The sequence below is a fragment of the Ochotona curzoniae genome, unplaced genomic scaffold (assembly GCF_017591425.1).
Source record: "Ochotona curzoniae isolate NIBS_2020 unplaced genomic scaffold, NIBS_Ocur_1.0 contig_3819, whole genome shotgun sequence".
NCBI classification, from domain to species: domain Eukaryota; kingdom Metazoa; phylum Chordata; class Mammalia; order Lagomorpha; family Ochotonidae; genus Ochotona; species Ochotona curzoniae.
Window position 1 is genome coordinate 57,643,755 of NW_024466004.1, and position 17,182 is coordinate 57,660,936.

General features: G+C 45.9%; 1 protein-coding gene across 1 annotated transcript in view; it reads left to right on the forward strand.

The window, feature by feature from the left end:
• The first annotated feature begins 1,681 nt into the window (after positions 1-1,681).
• CDC40 (cell division cycle 40) overlaps positions 1,682-17,182 on the forward strand; it is a 53,986-nt gene continuing 38,485 nt past the window's right edge. The window contains exons 1-2 of the mRNA XM_040983882.1: positions 1,682-1,896; positions 9,783-9,869. Coding sequence (XP_040839816.1) covers positions 1,708-1,896; positions 9,783-9,869 — 276 coding nt within the window. The 5' untranslated portion in view covers positions 1,682-1,707. The remainder of the gene's footprint in view (positions 1,897-9,782; positions 9,870-17,182) is intronic.

Sequence of the window (17,182 nt, forward strand, 5' to 3'; positions counted from 1 at the left end):
TCATCCTGATGGCAAGAGAAGGTGGCAGAGTGCGGAAGCTAGGGGGCACGCTGTAGCCAGGGGAGAAGAAAAACGCGAAAGGTGCAATGGATGCTGCATAGTTGAATAATTATCTGGGTGGCACAATGGGCGAGTCTGCCGACATCACAGCCGAGCCAGCGACTCCCCAACTCTCGCCCGGGGCACCCCCCGCCCCATGACAGCAGGCAGCAGGAACCACCCGGCATCGCTTCGCCTGCTTAGCCTCCAAGGAAAACCCGGGCGCCCGCAGCCGCTTTACCCATCTATCTCCAGACACGGACGTGCGGCGCAAACACGCAAACTCACCAGCCGGCTGCACGCACCGCGGGCCCGGGGCTTCTCGGCCGCCCGAGGCTGCAGCAGGGGCGGGCGGCACGGCTCCGCCCGGCGGGGTCCGGGAGCCCCCCAGCGAGGGGCGGCTCGGGGGAGCCCCGCAGCGACCCCCGGCCCCTCCGACCACCCAGAGCCCTGGGCACCAAGCCCCGGGCCGCAGGCTGGCTCGGGCAGAGCCGCGCGTGGGGGCGGGGGCGGCGCGCCCACCCATCCCCGCCGAGAGCCACACACGACGCCTGCTCTCGGCTCCGGCCGCACACACGCACGCGAGGAAACCATCCTTGAGAGACTCGCGCTCACCGTGAGATCGTGGCGGCTCGTGCCTTTTTTACCCCTTCTTCATGCTTCGGCGGCCGCCGGTCCCACTCAGCTTCCCGGGACTCCACCGGGACCCCCGCCCCCGACCCGCCCCACGAACGGCAGGCAGGTCCCCGGGCTGGAAGCCGCCCGGGAGGGCAGCGGCTCGAGGCGCCGGGCCGCTGGGAAACGCCGCCCGGGGCGCCCGCCGCTCGCCGGGACCCGCGCTGTGCTCGACGCGCGAGCGAACAACACCGCGCGAGCCGCCGCTGCCTCGGCCGCCCCCTCCCCGCGCGCGACGCTCCACAGCCGGGCGCGGGGATCGGCGCCAGGAGCAGGGGGGTGCTGAGCGCGGGACCCTGGGCGCCCGGTGGCCGGTCCTTCCGCCCGGCACCTATCCCTGCTCAGGGACAGGTCCTCAAACTCGAGCGTCTCCCTCTCCTCTGCGGCGCCCAGTGCCCAGGTGTCGCGGCGGTGGGAAAGCAAGCCTCCGCCCACACGCCCGTCCGTGGGGGTGAGGAGCGCGCTTCCCCCCCTTTCCCGAGGCTCTGTGGTATTACCCGATCCTCGGTTTGGGGGAGGGGGACGGAGAGAACCCAGCTTGGCCAGGGAATGAGGGAAGATGATAGCCAATTGAATGAACCATCCATCCAGGGGCGGGGCCCCGGAGAGGCCCGCCGGCCCAGCCCCGCCTCCTCGTTCTAAACTACATTTCCCATCGTGCCTTCTAGCCCTTCCCGCCGCGCTGCTCGCCGGGAGCGAGTGGCCGCAAGGCCTCCAGGTATTTCAGCACTGGTAGTTTTTCCATTGAGCTCCAGGCAGGTCCTGGAAGTGAGTAGCGGTTAAAAATTCTTTGTATCCGTAACTGGATGTTTCCAAATTCTCAGTTCGATATACACTATCCTAATAGTCATAATTATATTATTGTTTCAAAATGTGCCAAGGAATTCCTGTGCTAAGGAGGTAAAGAGTGTGTTTTTGTGGCGCTCTGCCAGGACTTGGGCGCCGCTTCCCCTTCCGCCCCGGCCTGGTGTCCGCAGAGGCTGAGTTGCCGTCATGTCGGCTGCGATTGCGGCTCTGGCCGCTTCCTACGGTTCGGGTTCGGGGTCCGAATCCGACTCGGACAGTGAAGGCGGTCGATGTCCGCTGCCAGCCGCCGACTCTCTCATGCATTTGACCAAATCGCCGTCGGCCAAGCCGTCTCTGGCCGTGGCGGTGGACTCGGCTCCGGAGGTGGCAGTGAAGGTATGCGCTTTGGCCACTTTACTGATGCGGTGCGGGAATAGTTCGGTCGCGTTTAGGCCTCTTGCTCGGTTTCCAGAGAGAAGTTGCTGACGTTTAGGTCCCTTCTCCGTCCCCGTGCGCCTTTCCCCGGAGGAGCCGAGAGGTGGACGCTGGGGGTCCCCTACTCCGCCCCCCACGGTCTCCTGCTTGCTTACCACCAGAAAGCAGGTGGGCAGAGCGGTGAGTCGGGACGAGGCCGGGCTGCAGCAGGTGTAATCTCAGGACAGGAGTAAACTATGGCAGAAGTTGAACAACTTCAGAGTACCGAGTGCGCAGTGACCTGGCTGGCTTTGTCCTGATGTAAGAACCAGGTTCTAATCCCTGTGCCTGCACTTGGATGAACTGGGCAAGTTGGCCAGCCTCCTCTGTGAGCCCCCAGGAGATGGTTTTCAAAGCGCCAGTCTCTTTGAGAGGGTTATTGTGAAGCTTGAGTAAAAGGACAGCTTGGTTTATACAGTAGTTAAGTAGTCTCTGGTGTAGTTCAGTTAGTGTTAGCTATTGTTGATGATGTGTTAAGATGGGAAAACGGCCTTGGATGTCAGGAGGAGCAAGTACGATACCCTGGGAGGAATGTGGGAAAGGCAATCATGGGGTTTTAGAGTTGCTTGGCCCAGTATGTGTGGAGGAAATGTTACTTTCCAGGAACGGTGCAGAAGAGGGCTGCAGGCACCAGCATAGCTCGTCAGCGAAGCGTAAGTGATGGAGTGGGCTCAGAATGGAGTAAGCCCTGCAAAGAAGGAAAACGGAGTTGGGTGGCAGAGTGAGGAAGGTGTGTGATTCCCGCCAGGTTGTCAGGGAGCGCCCTCTCTGGCTTGACAGAGCTGGAGGCCAGGTGCCATGACAGCTGAGAGCTGCTGGCAAAACCGAGGCGGCAGCGTCCAGCATGTGTGGACCACCAGAAGCTTCAGCTGTAGAGAGCAAGGAGGGCAGTGGACAAAGTAGCCTTTCTAAGATGTCTCAGTCAAGTGTTCAGAGAGTCTTTTTCAGGTTTTTAGTAGTCCGTTTCATTTTATTTTCTATTCATTGACATCTGCTGTGAGTGATGGTTTAGAATCCTCCCATCTTTTCTAGCACATTCTTTACACCTCAAGCCTGTTCACGACCTCCCTGATGTTTATTCCTGTCACAGCTCAGCCTTTGGCAGCTGTTCTTCCACCTTTTGGCTCATCCCAGCACAGTCTAACCATCACCCCTCCTGAGTGATGCGCCGGGCCTTGGATCCCTCAGGTGATACTCAAGTTTCTTTTCCACTGACCCCCATCCTCAGCCTTCTCAGTATTGGGGTCCCCAGAACTCTGCCCTATATCCTCTCTCCTATCTTTGGCCTGTGTCTGTGCTTGAGCTCACAGATGAACAGTGGAAGTAGGCTGCACAAGAGGGAAGGCTCCTGGGAGCCCATCCTGCCTCCAGCACATAGGCCCATGGTGGTCATGGAGAAGTTCCGCAGGTGCTGTGTGCTGATTGTGTGTTGGTGAAGGCCACTAGTACCCATCTCACAGTTCTGAGGCTTATCATAAAGCACATAGAGAGCTTTATGCAGTGTCAGGCATACGCCAAACACTGAATGTTAGCTGTCATTATTTCTGTGTCTAAACTCATGGCTAGTTTAAGGGTGTAATCAATAGCTCCCCTTAGAAGTGTGTGTGGGGGGGGGAGGGGCTAGTGTTGCAGCTTTGTGGGTGAAGCCATCGCCTGCAGTTTTGGCATCCCATCAGGGTAAGCAGTTCAGTCGTAGCTGTTCTACTTCCAGTCCAGCTATCTGCAAATGGCATCTGGGTATGTAGCTGCACTGCCCAAGTGCTACACCCACATGGGAGACCCAGAAGAAGCTCCTGGCTCTGTTGTGGCCACTTGGGTAATGAAGCAGCAGATAAAAGATCTCCATCCCTACCACTCTTCTCTGTAACTCTGCCTTTCGAGCAAATAAATCAGTTTTTGAAAACAAACAAAAAGCCAGCTTTTCTCATATGCCTCTCAGACACCCATTTGGTTGTGCTGAAAAATTCCATCTCTCTCTGCAGTCCACCTGTTAGTCCCGGTCAACAGGTCATCCATCCTTTTGTCTCCCTGTCAGCCCCTGTAGCTAGCTCGTCATGCAGCTGCACCTGACATTGCTTCTGTCTGAGTTTCTCTCAAGTCAGTTCCTTTCTCTGTCTTGCCAGTCTCATTATCACTCGCTTTTTCCTTCATATTTTCCTTATTTCTCCAAGGAATTTGTCCTTTTTTTTTTTTCCTGTTTGCCTCTGCTTGAGAATACTGGGTGCTTGTGTTTTGCAACTCCAGTCGCTTTCCCACTCTACTACTCTTCAGTTCAGATGCCCATCGTTTCTCAAGGTGGATACAGCCGTCTAGCTGCTGGCTGGCCTCCCTCGGTCTCATCTCCCTGTTCCATACCCCAGTCTTCCCTCCACAGTGCACCTGTATTCCGGTTTCACCCTGTCACTTCTCTGCCCGGTGTCTCCTGTGGCATGTAAAGTCTGCCATCCTCCCAGGCTGAGCTCTTCACAGAGCGCCCTGTGTTGACCTCAGTTCTGCCCACTCCAGTCTCTCTGCTTGGAAATCCCTTGCCTTCCCTGCCTCCTGTCCCTCTTGGTCTTGGTACACATGTTTCCTTCCCTGCCTCTCCTAGCACCCGTTTCATGCCTCAACTGCATTGTGGCATGTTATTGCTGTGACCTGTTAAATTTCTGCTTTCTCCTGGATGGAGAGACCCAGCCACCCAGAGATTGTTATGTCTACTTGTTAATGTCTCCAACACCTTGGGCGCAAACTCGGGGACTATCTGGTAAGAAAATGGAATGTAAGAGTGAGTGAAAAGGAAAGACTTGTGAAAGTACACACTGAGAGTGAGTTTTCGAGGGGAATGGGGACCCCTGTCACTGTCTCCTTTCAGTGACTGCTAAGTAAGGAAACCCAGAGGAAGGATTTGGAGTGCATGCTGTATTAGCAGCAGAGCTGGGGCTGGCCCTCTCAGCACTCTGGGATCTGTGGTAAAATAAAAGCCATTGCTTATTGCTGGTTTATAAACCAACTTTTGCTTCTATGAAGAAGAAAAAAAGCTTACACATGGTAAGCATAATTATTGCAATTAACTGGAGAATTGAGAAATGATCAGATGAGGAGATGTGAAGCATGCAAATGAATTTATGCAAATATTACACGTGTTGACTATTTGTATTATGACTAATAGCAAGTTTTAAAGCCATTTGTCACTAAGCACTGATGCACATTGAGTATGCTTTTTGTATTTATTGTTGGTGATTATTTTTTTAGGGTGGCTGCTGGCTTATATTTTTCTTTTTGATTTATAGGAGATCTTATACATATTCTACAACCTGTCCCTTTGTTAATGTGTGTGTTGTGAAAGTCTTTCAGTTTATAGTCGCTTGTGCTCTTTTCAAGACACTTTTATAAGCAGTTGTTGATTTGGCCTAGTTTTTTAAAAATTAGTCCTTTTTAGATTGTGATTTTTCTTTGAGAAATTCTTAACCCAAAATCATGACAACGTTCTCCCTGCATTTTGAAAGCATTATATCTTTCTTTCTTACACTGGATCATTAATCCACAAGAAGTTAATTTTTGTCATGGAATGGTCATTGCTAAGGGTTTGGCTTGATGTTTGATAGTGCAGTAAGTCCTCCCTTTTCTTTATTGTTCAAGAATGCAGTAGCTGTTCTTGGCCTTGTATATACAATTTAGAATTAAGTTGTAATTAACCTCTAATACCAGGTGGAATTTTGTTTTGAGTTTTTATTGGATTAGAGGTTAGTTTGGAAACAGGGTAGTATCTACTCATCATTTTGTTGTTATTATTATTTGAAAGGCAAAGTTAACAGAGATGGAGAGGCAGAGAGAGAAATATTCCATCTGCTGGTTCATTCCCCAAAATGTCCTAACAGTCAGAGCTGTGCCAGGCTGAAGTCAAGAGCTTCCTCCAGAGCTTCCACATTGGTGGGGAAGGCCCATGCATTTGGGCCATCCTCTGTTGCTTTCTCAGGGTGCTTTGGCAGGGAGCTGGATCTGAAGTGGAACGGGAAAGCAGTAGAGGATGGCTGAATGCCTTGGGACCCTGCACCCATGTTAACCTGCTACTGCTTTCTTAGGCACAATAGCAGGGAACTGGGTCTGAAGTGGCGCAGCCAGGACTTGAACCAGAACCCATAAGGGATGCTAGCACTGCAGCAACAACCTTACACTTTATGCCAGAGTACTGGCCCTGAAATTGCACTTGTAAGTAACCCATGGGCCATAAAATGGAAGGTTAACATAAAATATTTTGAAATGAGCAATAATATATATTAGAATATGTGAGATGCAGCCAGAGCAATAAATCCTTTTATAGTATAGTCTTACATACACTAACAGAAAAGAAGGAAGGCAGTATACATTTATTCCATTCTTTCCCAGCACTCATTTGTAAATTGCACAGTTTCTGTTCTTTAGACAGTTACCCCTAGAAATTACAGCAAGCTTGAATTACTGCCTTTGCTGCTGCTGAACAGTGTTAAGAATCTTAGTACCTCTAATCTATTCCTGTTTCCCTTACCTATACTTCAGCTACAGATGTCTGCTGTACATATATATGCACACATGGGCTCACCTACACACATGTGCGTGCACACGCGTGCGCGCACACACACAAACACCCTCTGCAAGGTGATGGTCATTGAGATGGTGGTTGTTGCATCTCATGAGCAAGAAATCACTTTCTTTCCACTCATAGGACATCCTGAAGACTGTCCTGTAGTGATGATTGGTAACAAATGATTTCAGTTTTAGTTTGTTTAAAAAAATTTTTTTAAGTCTTCTTTTTTGAAGGCTGTTTTCACTGGACATAATTTGTTTAGCTAATTTTGTCTCAGCATGTTTCAAATATTCTACTGTCTTGAGATGTTCAGTGTTACCAATAACAAATCAGCTGTCAGTGTAGCTGTTTTAACTTTGAAAGTGACTATTTGGGGCCTGGCACAGTGGTTCAACAGGCTAATTCTCCACCTATGGTCACTAGCTGGCATCCCATGTAGATGCCAGTTCATGTACCTGCTGCTGCACTTCTAGTCCAGCTCCCTGCTTGTGACCTGGGAAAGAAGCAGAGGGGACCCTGCACCCACATAGGAAACCCTAAGGGAGTTCCTGGCTCCTGGTTTCTCATCAGTTCAGCTCTGGCTGTCTGTTGCCACCACTTGGGAAATGAACCAGCAGATGGAAGATTCTCTGTGTCTTCCTCTCTCTGGAAAACTGCCTTTCCAATAAATAGATAAATCTTTAAAATAGAAAGATTTTAGAAATGCTGGTAATCTGCTCCACTTTCTGGAAATAGAAAAAGAAACAAGGCATAAATTGGTTAAAATTTCCACATAATAATGATTAATATTTGTGATCTGTGCTACAATTTTCTAATTTGTACACAGGAAGAAATGTTAAAGGGACTGAACAAGTAAATAGTATTAGGTTTTGTTCTCAAACTATTTCGAAAATATAAACTATGCACACTTCCTTGACCCCCTAGGATACCACTTACTGCACTTTAATTTTTGAAAATAATTGGGTAAAAATCCTTGTTAAGCCTGACATGCTTGATTGATACTGAACTCCTTTCTATGTCCGATTTGTCCAAGTTTTCCTAATCAGATGTAAAATTAGCAACCCTTCACGTTTTTGAAAGTTATTTAGTTGGTTGTGCGATTTTAGTAAGTCCTAGAAACTGGAACTTATTTGTAATATTTACTAGTCATCATTATTGCTGATATCAGTGGTAATAATTTTTAAGTTATACTTTATGTTTACAAGTTGATGAGGCATTATATTTTGTTCAAAATGATTCAAATTTAGAAAATTTTAAGTACCCATAATTTGAAAGACCTGATAACCCATTTTATAAAATGGTTCTGGCAACAGTACTGTAGGAAATCCATTGGGAAGGAGTTAATGTGACTAAGTCTGTGGCTGTTTGAAGCATATTCTGGCATTAGCATTTGAATATTATGTAGTCTTTCAACTTCATGGTCCAGGGTTTGCTTTTGGGTCCTAAGCAAGATGCAACCTCAGTGAAGATTCTTCTGCACCTTCTACAGTGAGGTATATTTATCATCTAGTAGGTGGCCCAGAGTTAGAACTGTCTTTGAAGAATCTTTGTAAAGAACACCGCTGCTCTCCACCTACCCTCAGAGGCCTGAACATCAGATTCTCCTCCCAGCTCTTTTAGCAGAGGTTGCAATGATCCTTTGTGGTCAGACGCATCCACTGAGCCTTGCCATCTGGAGCTAATCCACAAAGGAGCAAGAAAAGAGGATTTTTCAGCAGCATTGTCAAGTTTGTCAGGCTGCAAGTTTGACCAGTAGTACCTGTTGGTGGCTGTGGCATTCTAGTGGTGGTGATCAGTAAATGATTATCCTCCCTGAACTGCTTCTGGGTTATGATTGATCTTGACTAGGAGGTTCATCTGTACACTCACCTCTGTTTCCTGCCTGCTTCTCAGAGCTGATTGACTATCCTAAGACCAACTCTGAAGGATCCAATAGTGTTTGACTAGGCCTTGAGAATTTCTGTTGCTTGCAGTAAAAACTCTGCCTGCTGTTCTTTTTCTTGGCTCAGGGGAAGGCCCAGGCAAGGGAGGCCAGTTTGGAAATTGTCTTATTTGTAAATGGTTGGATAGGCAGCCAGCCAGTGATTTTATATGGAGATGAAATTTTTCTGGTCATCAAACTAGGGAATGAATTGCAGAAGGTTGATAGATAATATGAAACTTTCATTCGGAAGACTCAGACCCTGCCACTTTTTCCTGTCTCTGTAGTATCCAACTGAAGATCTTCTGTTTACGTATCTAGTAAGTTTTGCTACTAAAAACTATAAAAAAGGGACACCTCTTCTGAATTTAGAATTGGGGGATCAGGTCTCCTGAGTTAATCAAAAGATTAGAAGGTTTGGTGGCAGACGTTAGGCCAGCAAGGACGACTCCAATGTCCCATATCTGAGTACTTGGCTTCCACTCTGAGCTCCAGCTCCTCATGCCAGCTTGCCACTAACATATCACAGAGGCACCAGGTGGAAGGAGTCTTGCCACCATGTGGTAGAACCAGAGTGAGTTCTTGACTTTGATATGGTCCAGTCCTGATTTTTGGGGGATGGAACCGTGTTTAAGGAATGGATGAGAGCTCTGTCTTTCTCTCTCTCTGCCTCTCAAATAAATAATTTTCAAAAAAATTTTTTAAAGCGAGATGAGTTGGAATCTCTGTCTCTCTCTTTTTTTTAAAGATTTATTTATTTTTATTGGAAAGTCAGATATACAGAGGAGGAGAGACAAAGAGGAAGATTTTCCCTCTGCTGATTCACTCCCCAACTGACCACAGCGGTTGGAACTGAACCGATCCAAAACCAGGAGCCAGGAACCTCCTTCAGGTCTCCCACACAGGGACCCAAGGCTTTGGGCCATCCTCCACTGCTTTCCCAGGTCACAAACAGGGAGCTGAATGGGAAGCGGGCCCGCCAGGACATGGACCGGCACCCGTATGGTATACCGGCACGTGCAAGGCAAGGACTTTAGCTGCTATACTACTGCACCCGGCCCTCTCTGTGTCTTTTAATGTTCTATTTTTCTCATGCTAGGAATCCTGACATTATATATAGTAATTTTTAATTAGTTGAGCCAGTATTATAAAAAAAATTGATAGCATTTAGAAAGAAAAAGTGTGCACTAGATTTATATAGCTTAATCATTGTGGGAATTAGTAATCACATATTAATATAATAATCACAAACAAGGTTAAAATGGCTTGTGACACTTTACTGTGACGTCGTAAATAAAATAATCCACAGCAGATCCTTAATACCATTTGGTTTCCTTTTAGGAAGATTTGGAGACTGGAGTTCACCTTGACCCTGCTGTGAAAGAAGTTCAGTATAACCCCACGTATGAGACCATGTTTGCTCCTGAGGTAAGCAGGTTTAAAAGTTTGCCTTTCCCTGTTGATTCAAATTACATACATTGGTAAGTGAATAGCTGGTGAATGTCTTAAATGTTTTCTCTCAAATGAATTCCATTTAGACTTTTAGAAAATATATCCATTTATCCTATAAAAGTTTGAATAATACTTTGTGAGAATAATCTTGATTAAAAAAAAAAAACATACACTAGCTGCCTGTCAACATACAGTGATCTGTTAACATTTTGGGAAAGGAAAGCTGAAGACACCTGGCTGTTGGAGGTGGACTGAGCTGACATCTTTCTCTCAGCATTGACACAATGTTACTGAGTAGCCATAAAGGGAAAAGGTTTGTTTTATTGCCATCACTGTGTTATTGACGTCACTGTGTATAGTGCATTATGAAGCAAATGCTTCTGAAATGTAACAGGAACACTGCTGCAAAGTAGGAACTGTGTTTGATGCCCATGTGAAGTAAAACAAAGTGTTGGGTTTTCTCCGAAAGGTACATGGTGATGCAGGAGTCTTTAAAAATGAAGATGGCATAGATTATTTAGAAATGGTAGATATTGTCCATTTTAGAAAACAGCACATTTCTAGATAGTTTCCCTTTTAGGATGGAAAAGAATGTTTGATGAAAACAGAAGTGCAGAATGCAATCATTTATAGAGCACATAATGCTTCTGTAGGAGAATCTTTAAGAAATGGAGTGGAGTGAAGAGTCTTTTCTTCTGTGTCTTGGTGGAAAATGATTCTTTTCTGTCATTTGTCAGCAGTCATTGCCCGTTTTGTGCTGCACCCTGGCCCTCGCACTCCCCCATTTGGCCTGCCTGGTTCCCATGTCACTCAGAACCTAGGACTGCTGAAGTGCGTGCATGCCGAGGGTGCAGAGCTCGCCTTCCCACACTGCTCCACTGCTCCGGGTGTTCAGTGAGCAGAGAGCTCTTGCTGATGCACTGAGACTCAGCCCGGTCTAAATTTTATTCTGTTGTATCTTAAATCCTTCCAGCTTGTGCAACTGTGGGCTCTTTCATATCGCTTGGCACTGGTTTAGCCAGCCCATTGAAGACAAGTTATATATTACATATATAAATGCCTCATGACTTTTTAAATGAAATGTATTTCGGGAAAATAGAGTCGTTGAATTCAGAAAATGAGAAATGTGGAGATAGTGTGGCCTATGATATTCTGATGCTAGCTTCTTTTCTGCAAAGTCTGCTTTTCTGACATGTTTGAATTCTGCACGTAACTCATTCATTGATGTATAATTTCAGTTTTGGAAACTTTCCAGAAACAATTAAAAGATCGGTTCAGTTTTTATTCTGTTAATAAGGCAATGGACCTCTCTTTCTCTTTATGAGGTTATCAGTCTTTCAGCGTTCTGTTCTTTTTTTCCTATATTAGAGAGCCTCACTTTGAATATGTAAATTAGTTGACGTTAAGAACCAGACTTCTCATTAACAATTCAAGCAAGAGTGACTTACCAGGGAAGCAGAATCTTACTTCCTCCTGATTACCATGCGCCGTGTATGTGGCATTATGGATGATGGCTTGATGCTTTATGACAAAGAGATCTATCACTTTGCAGAGTGTAAAAGGATAGCTGAAGGAACTTTGTAAGGTTAGATTTAGGTTCCTACATTTTTCCAAATATAGATAGAATTGGTCTCCTCGAGCTGATGCTCACCAAAAAAGATGTGCCGTGTGTTTTGAAAAAACAGATGGCTTTTTTTTAAGATTTATTTTTATTGAAAAGTCAGATATACAGAGAGGAGGAGAGACAGAGAGGAAGATCTTCTGTCTACTAATTCACTCCCCAAGTAGCTGCAGTTTCCAGAACTGTGCCAATCCAAAGCCAGAAGGGAGGGAGGGAGGGGGGAAATTAGTTCCATGAAAGAAGTGTTCTTTGAAACAGATGATACTGGACCTGGCGCTGTGGTTCAAAAGGCTAATTTTCCACTTGCAAGCACTGAGATCCTGTATAGGCACCTATTCATGTTCCAGCTGCTCTGCTTCCCATCCAGCTACCTGCTGTGGCCTTGGAAAGCAGTGGAAGATGGCCCAAGTCCTTGGGATTGTGCACCCATGTGGGAGACCAGGAAGAGGCTCCTGGCTCCTGGCTTTGAATCAGCTCAGTTTCAGCCATTGCAGCCATTTGGAGAATGAACCAGCAGATGGAAATATTTTAGAGAAAAAAATAGATGGTGCAGTTCAGGTTCCAAAGAAGAGTTGTGGCATTAAATAGACAAGCTAGTTAGCACTTGTATGATTTTGGATGGTCTTTGTTTTCTCATAGGTAAAAAGAAGGACATTTTTATTGAGTTACAAGGATAAATGAGGTGATATATGATTACAGGTGTCACAGAATTGGCATTTAACAATGGTAGTCCTTATTGTTACTTGCATTAATGTCATTGGCGTTAAAGTGGCTAAGTAGGCTTTTATGAGGAAAGATTTCAAGCAAAAGTGAAGAGTTGGAACCTAATCAGGAAAGAGCTAAAGAAAAGGAGTACCTTGGCCGTCTTCAGTAGAGAACACCTAGGTGAGGCCAGTACCTCTGCTTTATGTGATGTTGTGTGGGGCCTTAGAGGTCTTACTTTAATAGATAAGTAGATTTCTAAGGTTCTTTAATGCAAGAATGGCATAAGCAAAGCTGAAGTTTTAGGAAGGTTTATTAATATGGTAAGCATTCATGTAATGGAAATGCATGGAGATAGAGACTAAAGAAATAAAGCTAACATTTCCTACTGTGGATCGGGTATGTGCTAAGGCATTTGAATGCCCTCTCTCCTTTAGCCTTCACTACAGCCTGTGAAGTGAGTACTCTAATCTTCTACTTTATAGTGAGGCAGCCTAGTCAGATCATATTCCAGAAGTAATGCAGTTGGAGATGGGTGTCCAAATTCACTTTATTTTTCAGATTTGTATTTACTGATTATTTCAAAGGCAGAGTGACAGACATCTTCATCTGCTGGTTCACTTGCCAAAAGACCACATCTACCAGGCTGGACCAGGCCCCAGCCATCCCCATTGCCCATACGTGGCAGAGGCTGAACCATCATGCTCTACTCTGCCAGGCATATTGGTAGGGAGCTGGGTTGAAAGCAGAGCAGCTGGAAACTGGAACTGGTGCTCCGATATGGGCTGCCATCATCTCAGGCATTGGCTTTAGACTTGCTGTACCACCACAGCAGCCCCAGATCAGATCGCCCTGGACCAGCTGCCTATAGCTGGAGGACCAGTCTAAAGGCCATGTAGAATTTGCAGGGTATAGTCATGTCTCTGACCTTGCTGCTTTTGAAAATTAAATTTCTTAATTTATTTTATAAAATGCCATTTCTGTCTCCAACCAGGCTTTTTCTAAGTGATCTACTTAATTGTTTCTTAAGTTTTCTCATATTGTGGATAGAACTAAGTTGAACAAAGTTGAAGATACTGTTTTAATCTGATGACCATGATTTCACTCGGTTGAATTTGCTAAGAAATAAACGTAGTTGTTAGATTCTTTAGCCTCACCTAAAATCCATAAAATTTTTGGTAAGAATTCCAGAGACCTTGAAGTAATGGTACTTTTAAGAAGGAAGAAGAGAGACAGACAGACAGACAGACACAAGAACTAGTAGTTACTAGGAGTCCAAAATGGTGCAGGCCTTTAGGATCAATGTTCGAGTCACTCCTCATAGTCTCAGCTGCTCCACTTCTAATGCGGCTCCTTGCCAGTGGCCTGGGAAAGCAGCAAAGAATGACGGCCCTGTTACTCATAGAGGAGATCCAGATGGAATTCCAGGCTCCTGGCTTTAGCCTGTGCTGCATCTTTTGCAGCTGCTTGAACCAGCAGATGGAAGATCTTTTTTTCTTTGTCCCTCTCTCCCTCTCTCTGTATCACCTCTGCTTTTCAATGAATAAACACATCTTTTAAAAAAAGTTTATGAAAATCAATGGAATGTGGTGAAGTCCAGAAAGAGAAGCACGTGTCCACAGGTGTTTGAATTTATGGTGGTTTGTGGCGGTGCTTGTCAAAACAGAACAGTGTGGCTCACTCAACAAACCGAGGCACGACAAAAGCAGAAAGCGAAAAGACTAGCTGTCTCCTGTTTTATTCCGAGAATGCCATGAGTCAGGTGTGTAGCCTTCAGAAGGGAGGCTAGAGTATTTCTCTCTGGGAACTGTAAGTCTGAACAGATAAGGGGGAGAAAAATTACATACACACAGGGAAGGTTACTGATAGTCCCACCCGGATCACCCTGGTCTATCCCAGCTGCACGATGCATTTCCCAAGACCTTTCAAAAGTCTCCACAGCCAGACTGTTTCCCAGGCCAGGGAAATCTGTGACGGTAGCAGGAGAACCCAGAGGACCCAGGCAACCCAGGCATGTGTCATCTTTTTTTTACCATTCTTTCATAGGAACTACAGTTATTAGCTTTAGAGGTGACTGACACTGAGAGAGACTTTTAGTTCAGGCAAAGGAATTTATTAGGAGAGAGAGTCTGATGGACTGTTTCCTCCTGGAAGACAGCCTAGAACCCACTTCCATGTGGCCACCAAATGGCTGCCCGGTGTATGTGGTACTGGAGTTACATCTTAACTGCAGGAGATGGAAGAAGGTGGTATCTCCTCAGTTTGCGCATGTTTGCGCCCAGGAGCAAGTGATGTGTAGTACAAATTACTCCTCTACTCACCCATGCTGGGCTGACCTGATCCGGTTCCTACATGGCATTCCAGACATTCCCAAGATACAGAGTGGATCTCTGCAGCATTCACTCTCACTCTGCCTCATGCCAGCACCCTGCTCTGCCCACCTAGCAGTTATCTTCTTTCTTTATTCGTGTTCAATCTTTTCAGTGTTTTCAAAGAAACAACTTCTTGGAGTGAGGTAGGCAGCTAGTTCAGGGTCAGGAGCTTGGAAGCCACTCCCCACCACCACCTTGGTGTTCCCTCCCACCCACCTGTGACTTTCACCTGTCATCACCTGGAACCTGAGATGGGAGACGGTATTGCACTGTTGTGTGACCACTCCCCTCACACGCCGCTATGAAGGCTCATGATGGGGGGTGGCTCGCTCTCTTGATCATGTAGCTCCTTCGCTCTGGCAGTCTTGACTCTTGGCCTTCCCAGTGCTTGCTTGCTCTCTCAGGCTTCCCAAGGACAGACTGAGGACAGGAATCCCCTGAGCATGGCTGCTTTGTGTCTGTATTCCTCACTGTTCATTGCTTTGGCAGGACAGTGAAGATAGCATTGCTAAGATACTTTGTATTTCTAATCTCTCTGGAGTTCTGGGAGAGGCAAGGCCTAGCAGTAGTGGAATGTGGGCAGAGAAGCCAGGGAAAGGTGAATGTCTGCAACTTTATAAATGTGTCCAGGTTATCTGTTGCATGTCTCTTAGGATAACTTACATTGCTGGGGAAGCTGGGACATAGGTCTTCAGCTTAACAGATGAACATTTGTTCCTCTTGGGGTTATGATTGACTGGATTGCCATATGGACTTGTGATTTGCCATTTTCAGTAGGCTCTGTATCACCAAGCTTGGGTAATAAAGACTCCTCAACAAATAAAAAATTTTTCAAAAACTACCAGTTAGTGTGAAATCTGGCTGCTATAAGTATTAATGCTAGAATGAACTCTGGCAATCATATCACTCAAATACTTTAGTTTATAGATAAGGAAACAAGAGCCAAAATCCAAGGACCACCACCAGCATTTTCTTATAATCATGATACTTAAATTGTGTTGTCCTTTGAAGGTATTCTGTCAAAAAAACCAAATGCTAGTGATCTTTTCCTGATTTGTAGGGAAAAAAGTAATAGATCTTTCTTACCTTAAAATAAAATAGTATCAATCTCCAAATGAAAAACAATCTTTGAATTCTACACTGAGGACTGAAATAGATAATCAGCAGTCCAACAATATTGTTACTTCAGTATTTTGGATTTTTTCCATGTATGTACAGTTATGGTTAGCATTTTGCATAGTGTATTTTTGCTATTATAAATTTTCTTAATTCCTGTGATGTTATAATACATTGTTAAGATACTGACTTTCACATATTCTATCTTCTGAATACCGCTGAAAGCCACTTCCTTAAAATATCAACTGTGTTTCTCAACGTTACCAGCCAACATCTTCATAAATCAAAAAATGCTTTTATCGGGGCTGGTGCTGTGGCATTGTAAGCTAAGCCTCTGCCTGCACTGCCGGCATCCCATGTGCCCTTGTGGGAGACCGAGAGGAGGCTCCTGACTCTGGATCAGCTCAGCTGTGCTCTGCCCTAGGGCATTGTAGCCATCTGGGGAGTGACCCAGCAGATGGAGGATCTCTCTCCTATATCTAAACCTGTCTTTCAAATAAAAATAAAATAAATCTCTTTTTTTTTAAAGATGCTTTTTATCCCAGCTCTGTAATTAAATCCCTGCTTCACTCAGTTGAAAGCCATGATGATACTTAACCTCCTTCCCTCTGGAACATCTTATGTTCTTTGAGTTTTGTGATCTGAAATAATTTTTAAGTTTACCTTCTTTTTTTATTGCATCCTTTTTTTTAATTATTATTTTTTTTAATAATTTTACTTTGTTGATTAGGGTACAGAGGGTCAAAGGATACAGGGGGAAAGTGGATAATACCATTGTTTCCACACTAATATTATTTTTTCCCTGTATCTGGGATCAGAGGAGAAACAAAGGGAAAAGCCCCACCCAGCCTCCTACCCATCCCAGGTCCCCAATGTGAGGCACGCTCCAAGGGTCCTGCTCAAGCAGTTTTGACAGTTCAACAGTGCTGGATTGCTGCCAATCTCGCCGTTCCAATCGCAATGAAACCTATTCAGAGTCCACTGGCTGACATAGTCTCTTCATGGTTGGGGTTCTGAGATCAGCAGTTCAGTTGAAGGGCTCTCCAAAGAAACTTCATCTGAGATGTTCCCAGACCTGATTCTTGCATGAGTTTGCTAGTACAGAATCCAACACCGTCCGCCACACCAATCAGCTCATTCACAGGCTGGACGTTGCGATTGCTGGGTCCGTTCTGCTTCCAGCCCTGTCTTCCTCATGAACCAATGGGTGTTGTAGTCCAGCTTGATCCTACCCGCTTCATACTCGATCCTCACACAAACCAATGGGAGCTGCAGCCTAGTTGGGGCAACTCGCCATAACCCCCACCAGGCCTGCCCCCTACCCTGGTTCCCATGCTTGCCAGTATATGCTGCAGGCTTATCCAGTCTGTCCCACATCCCATTTAGCTCTCGTACATTGTCAATGGGCATTGAAGCCTAGTTCAACCCAACCAGCCTACTATTCAGCCCACACACTTACTGGCAGGTGCCTTTCTGTC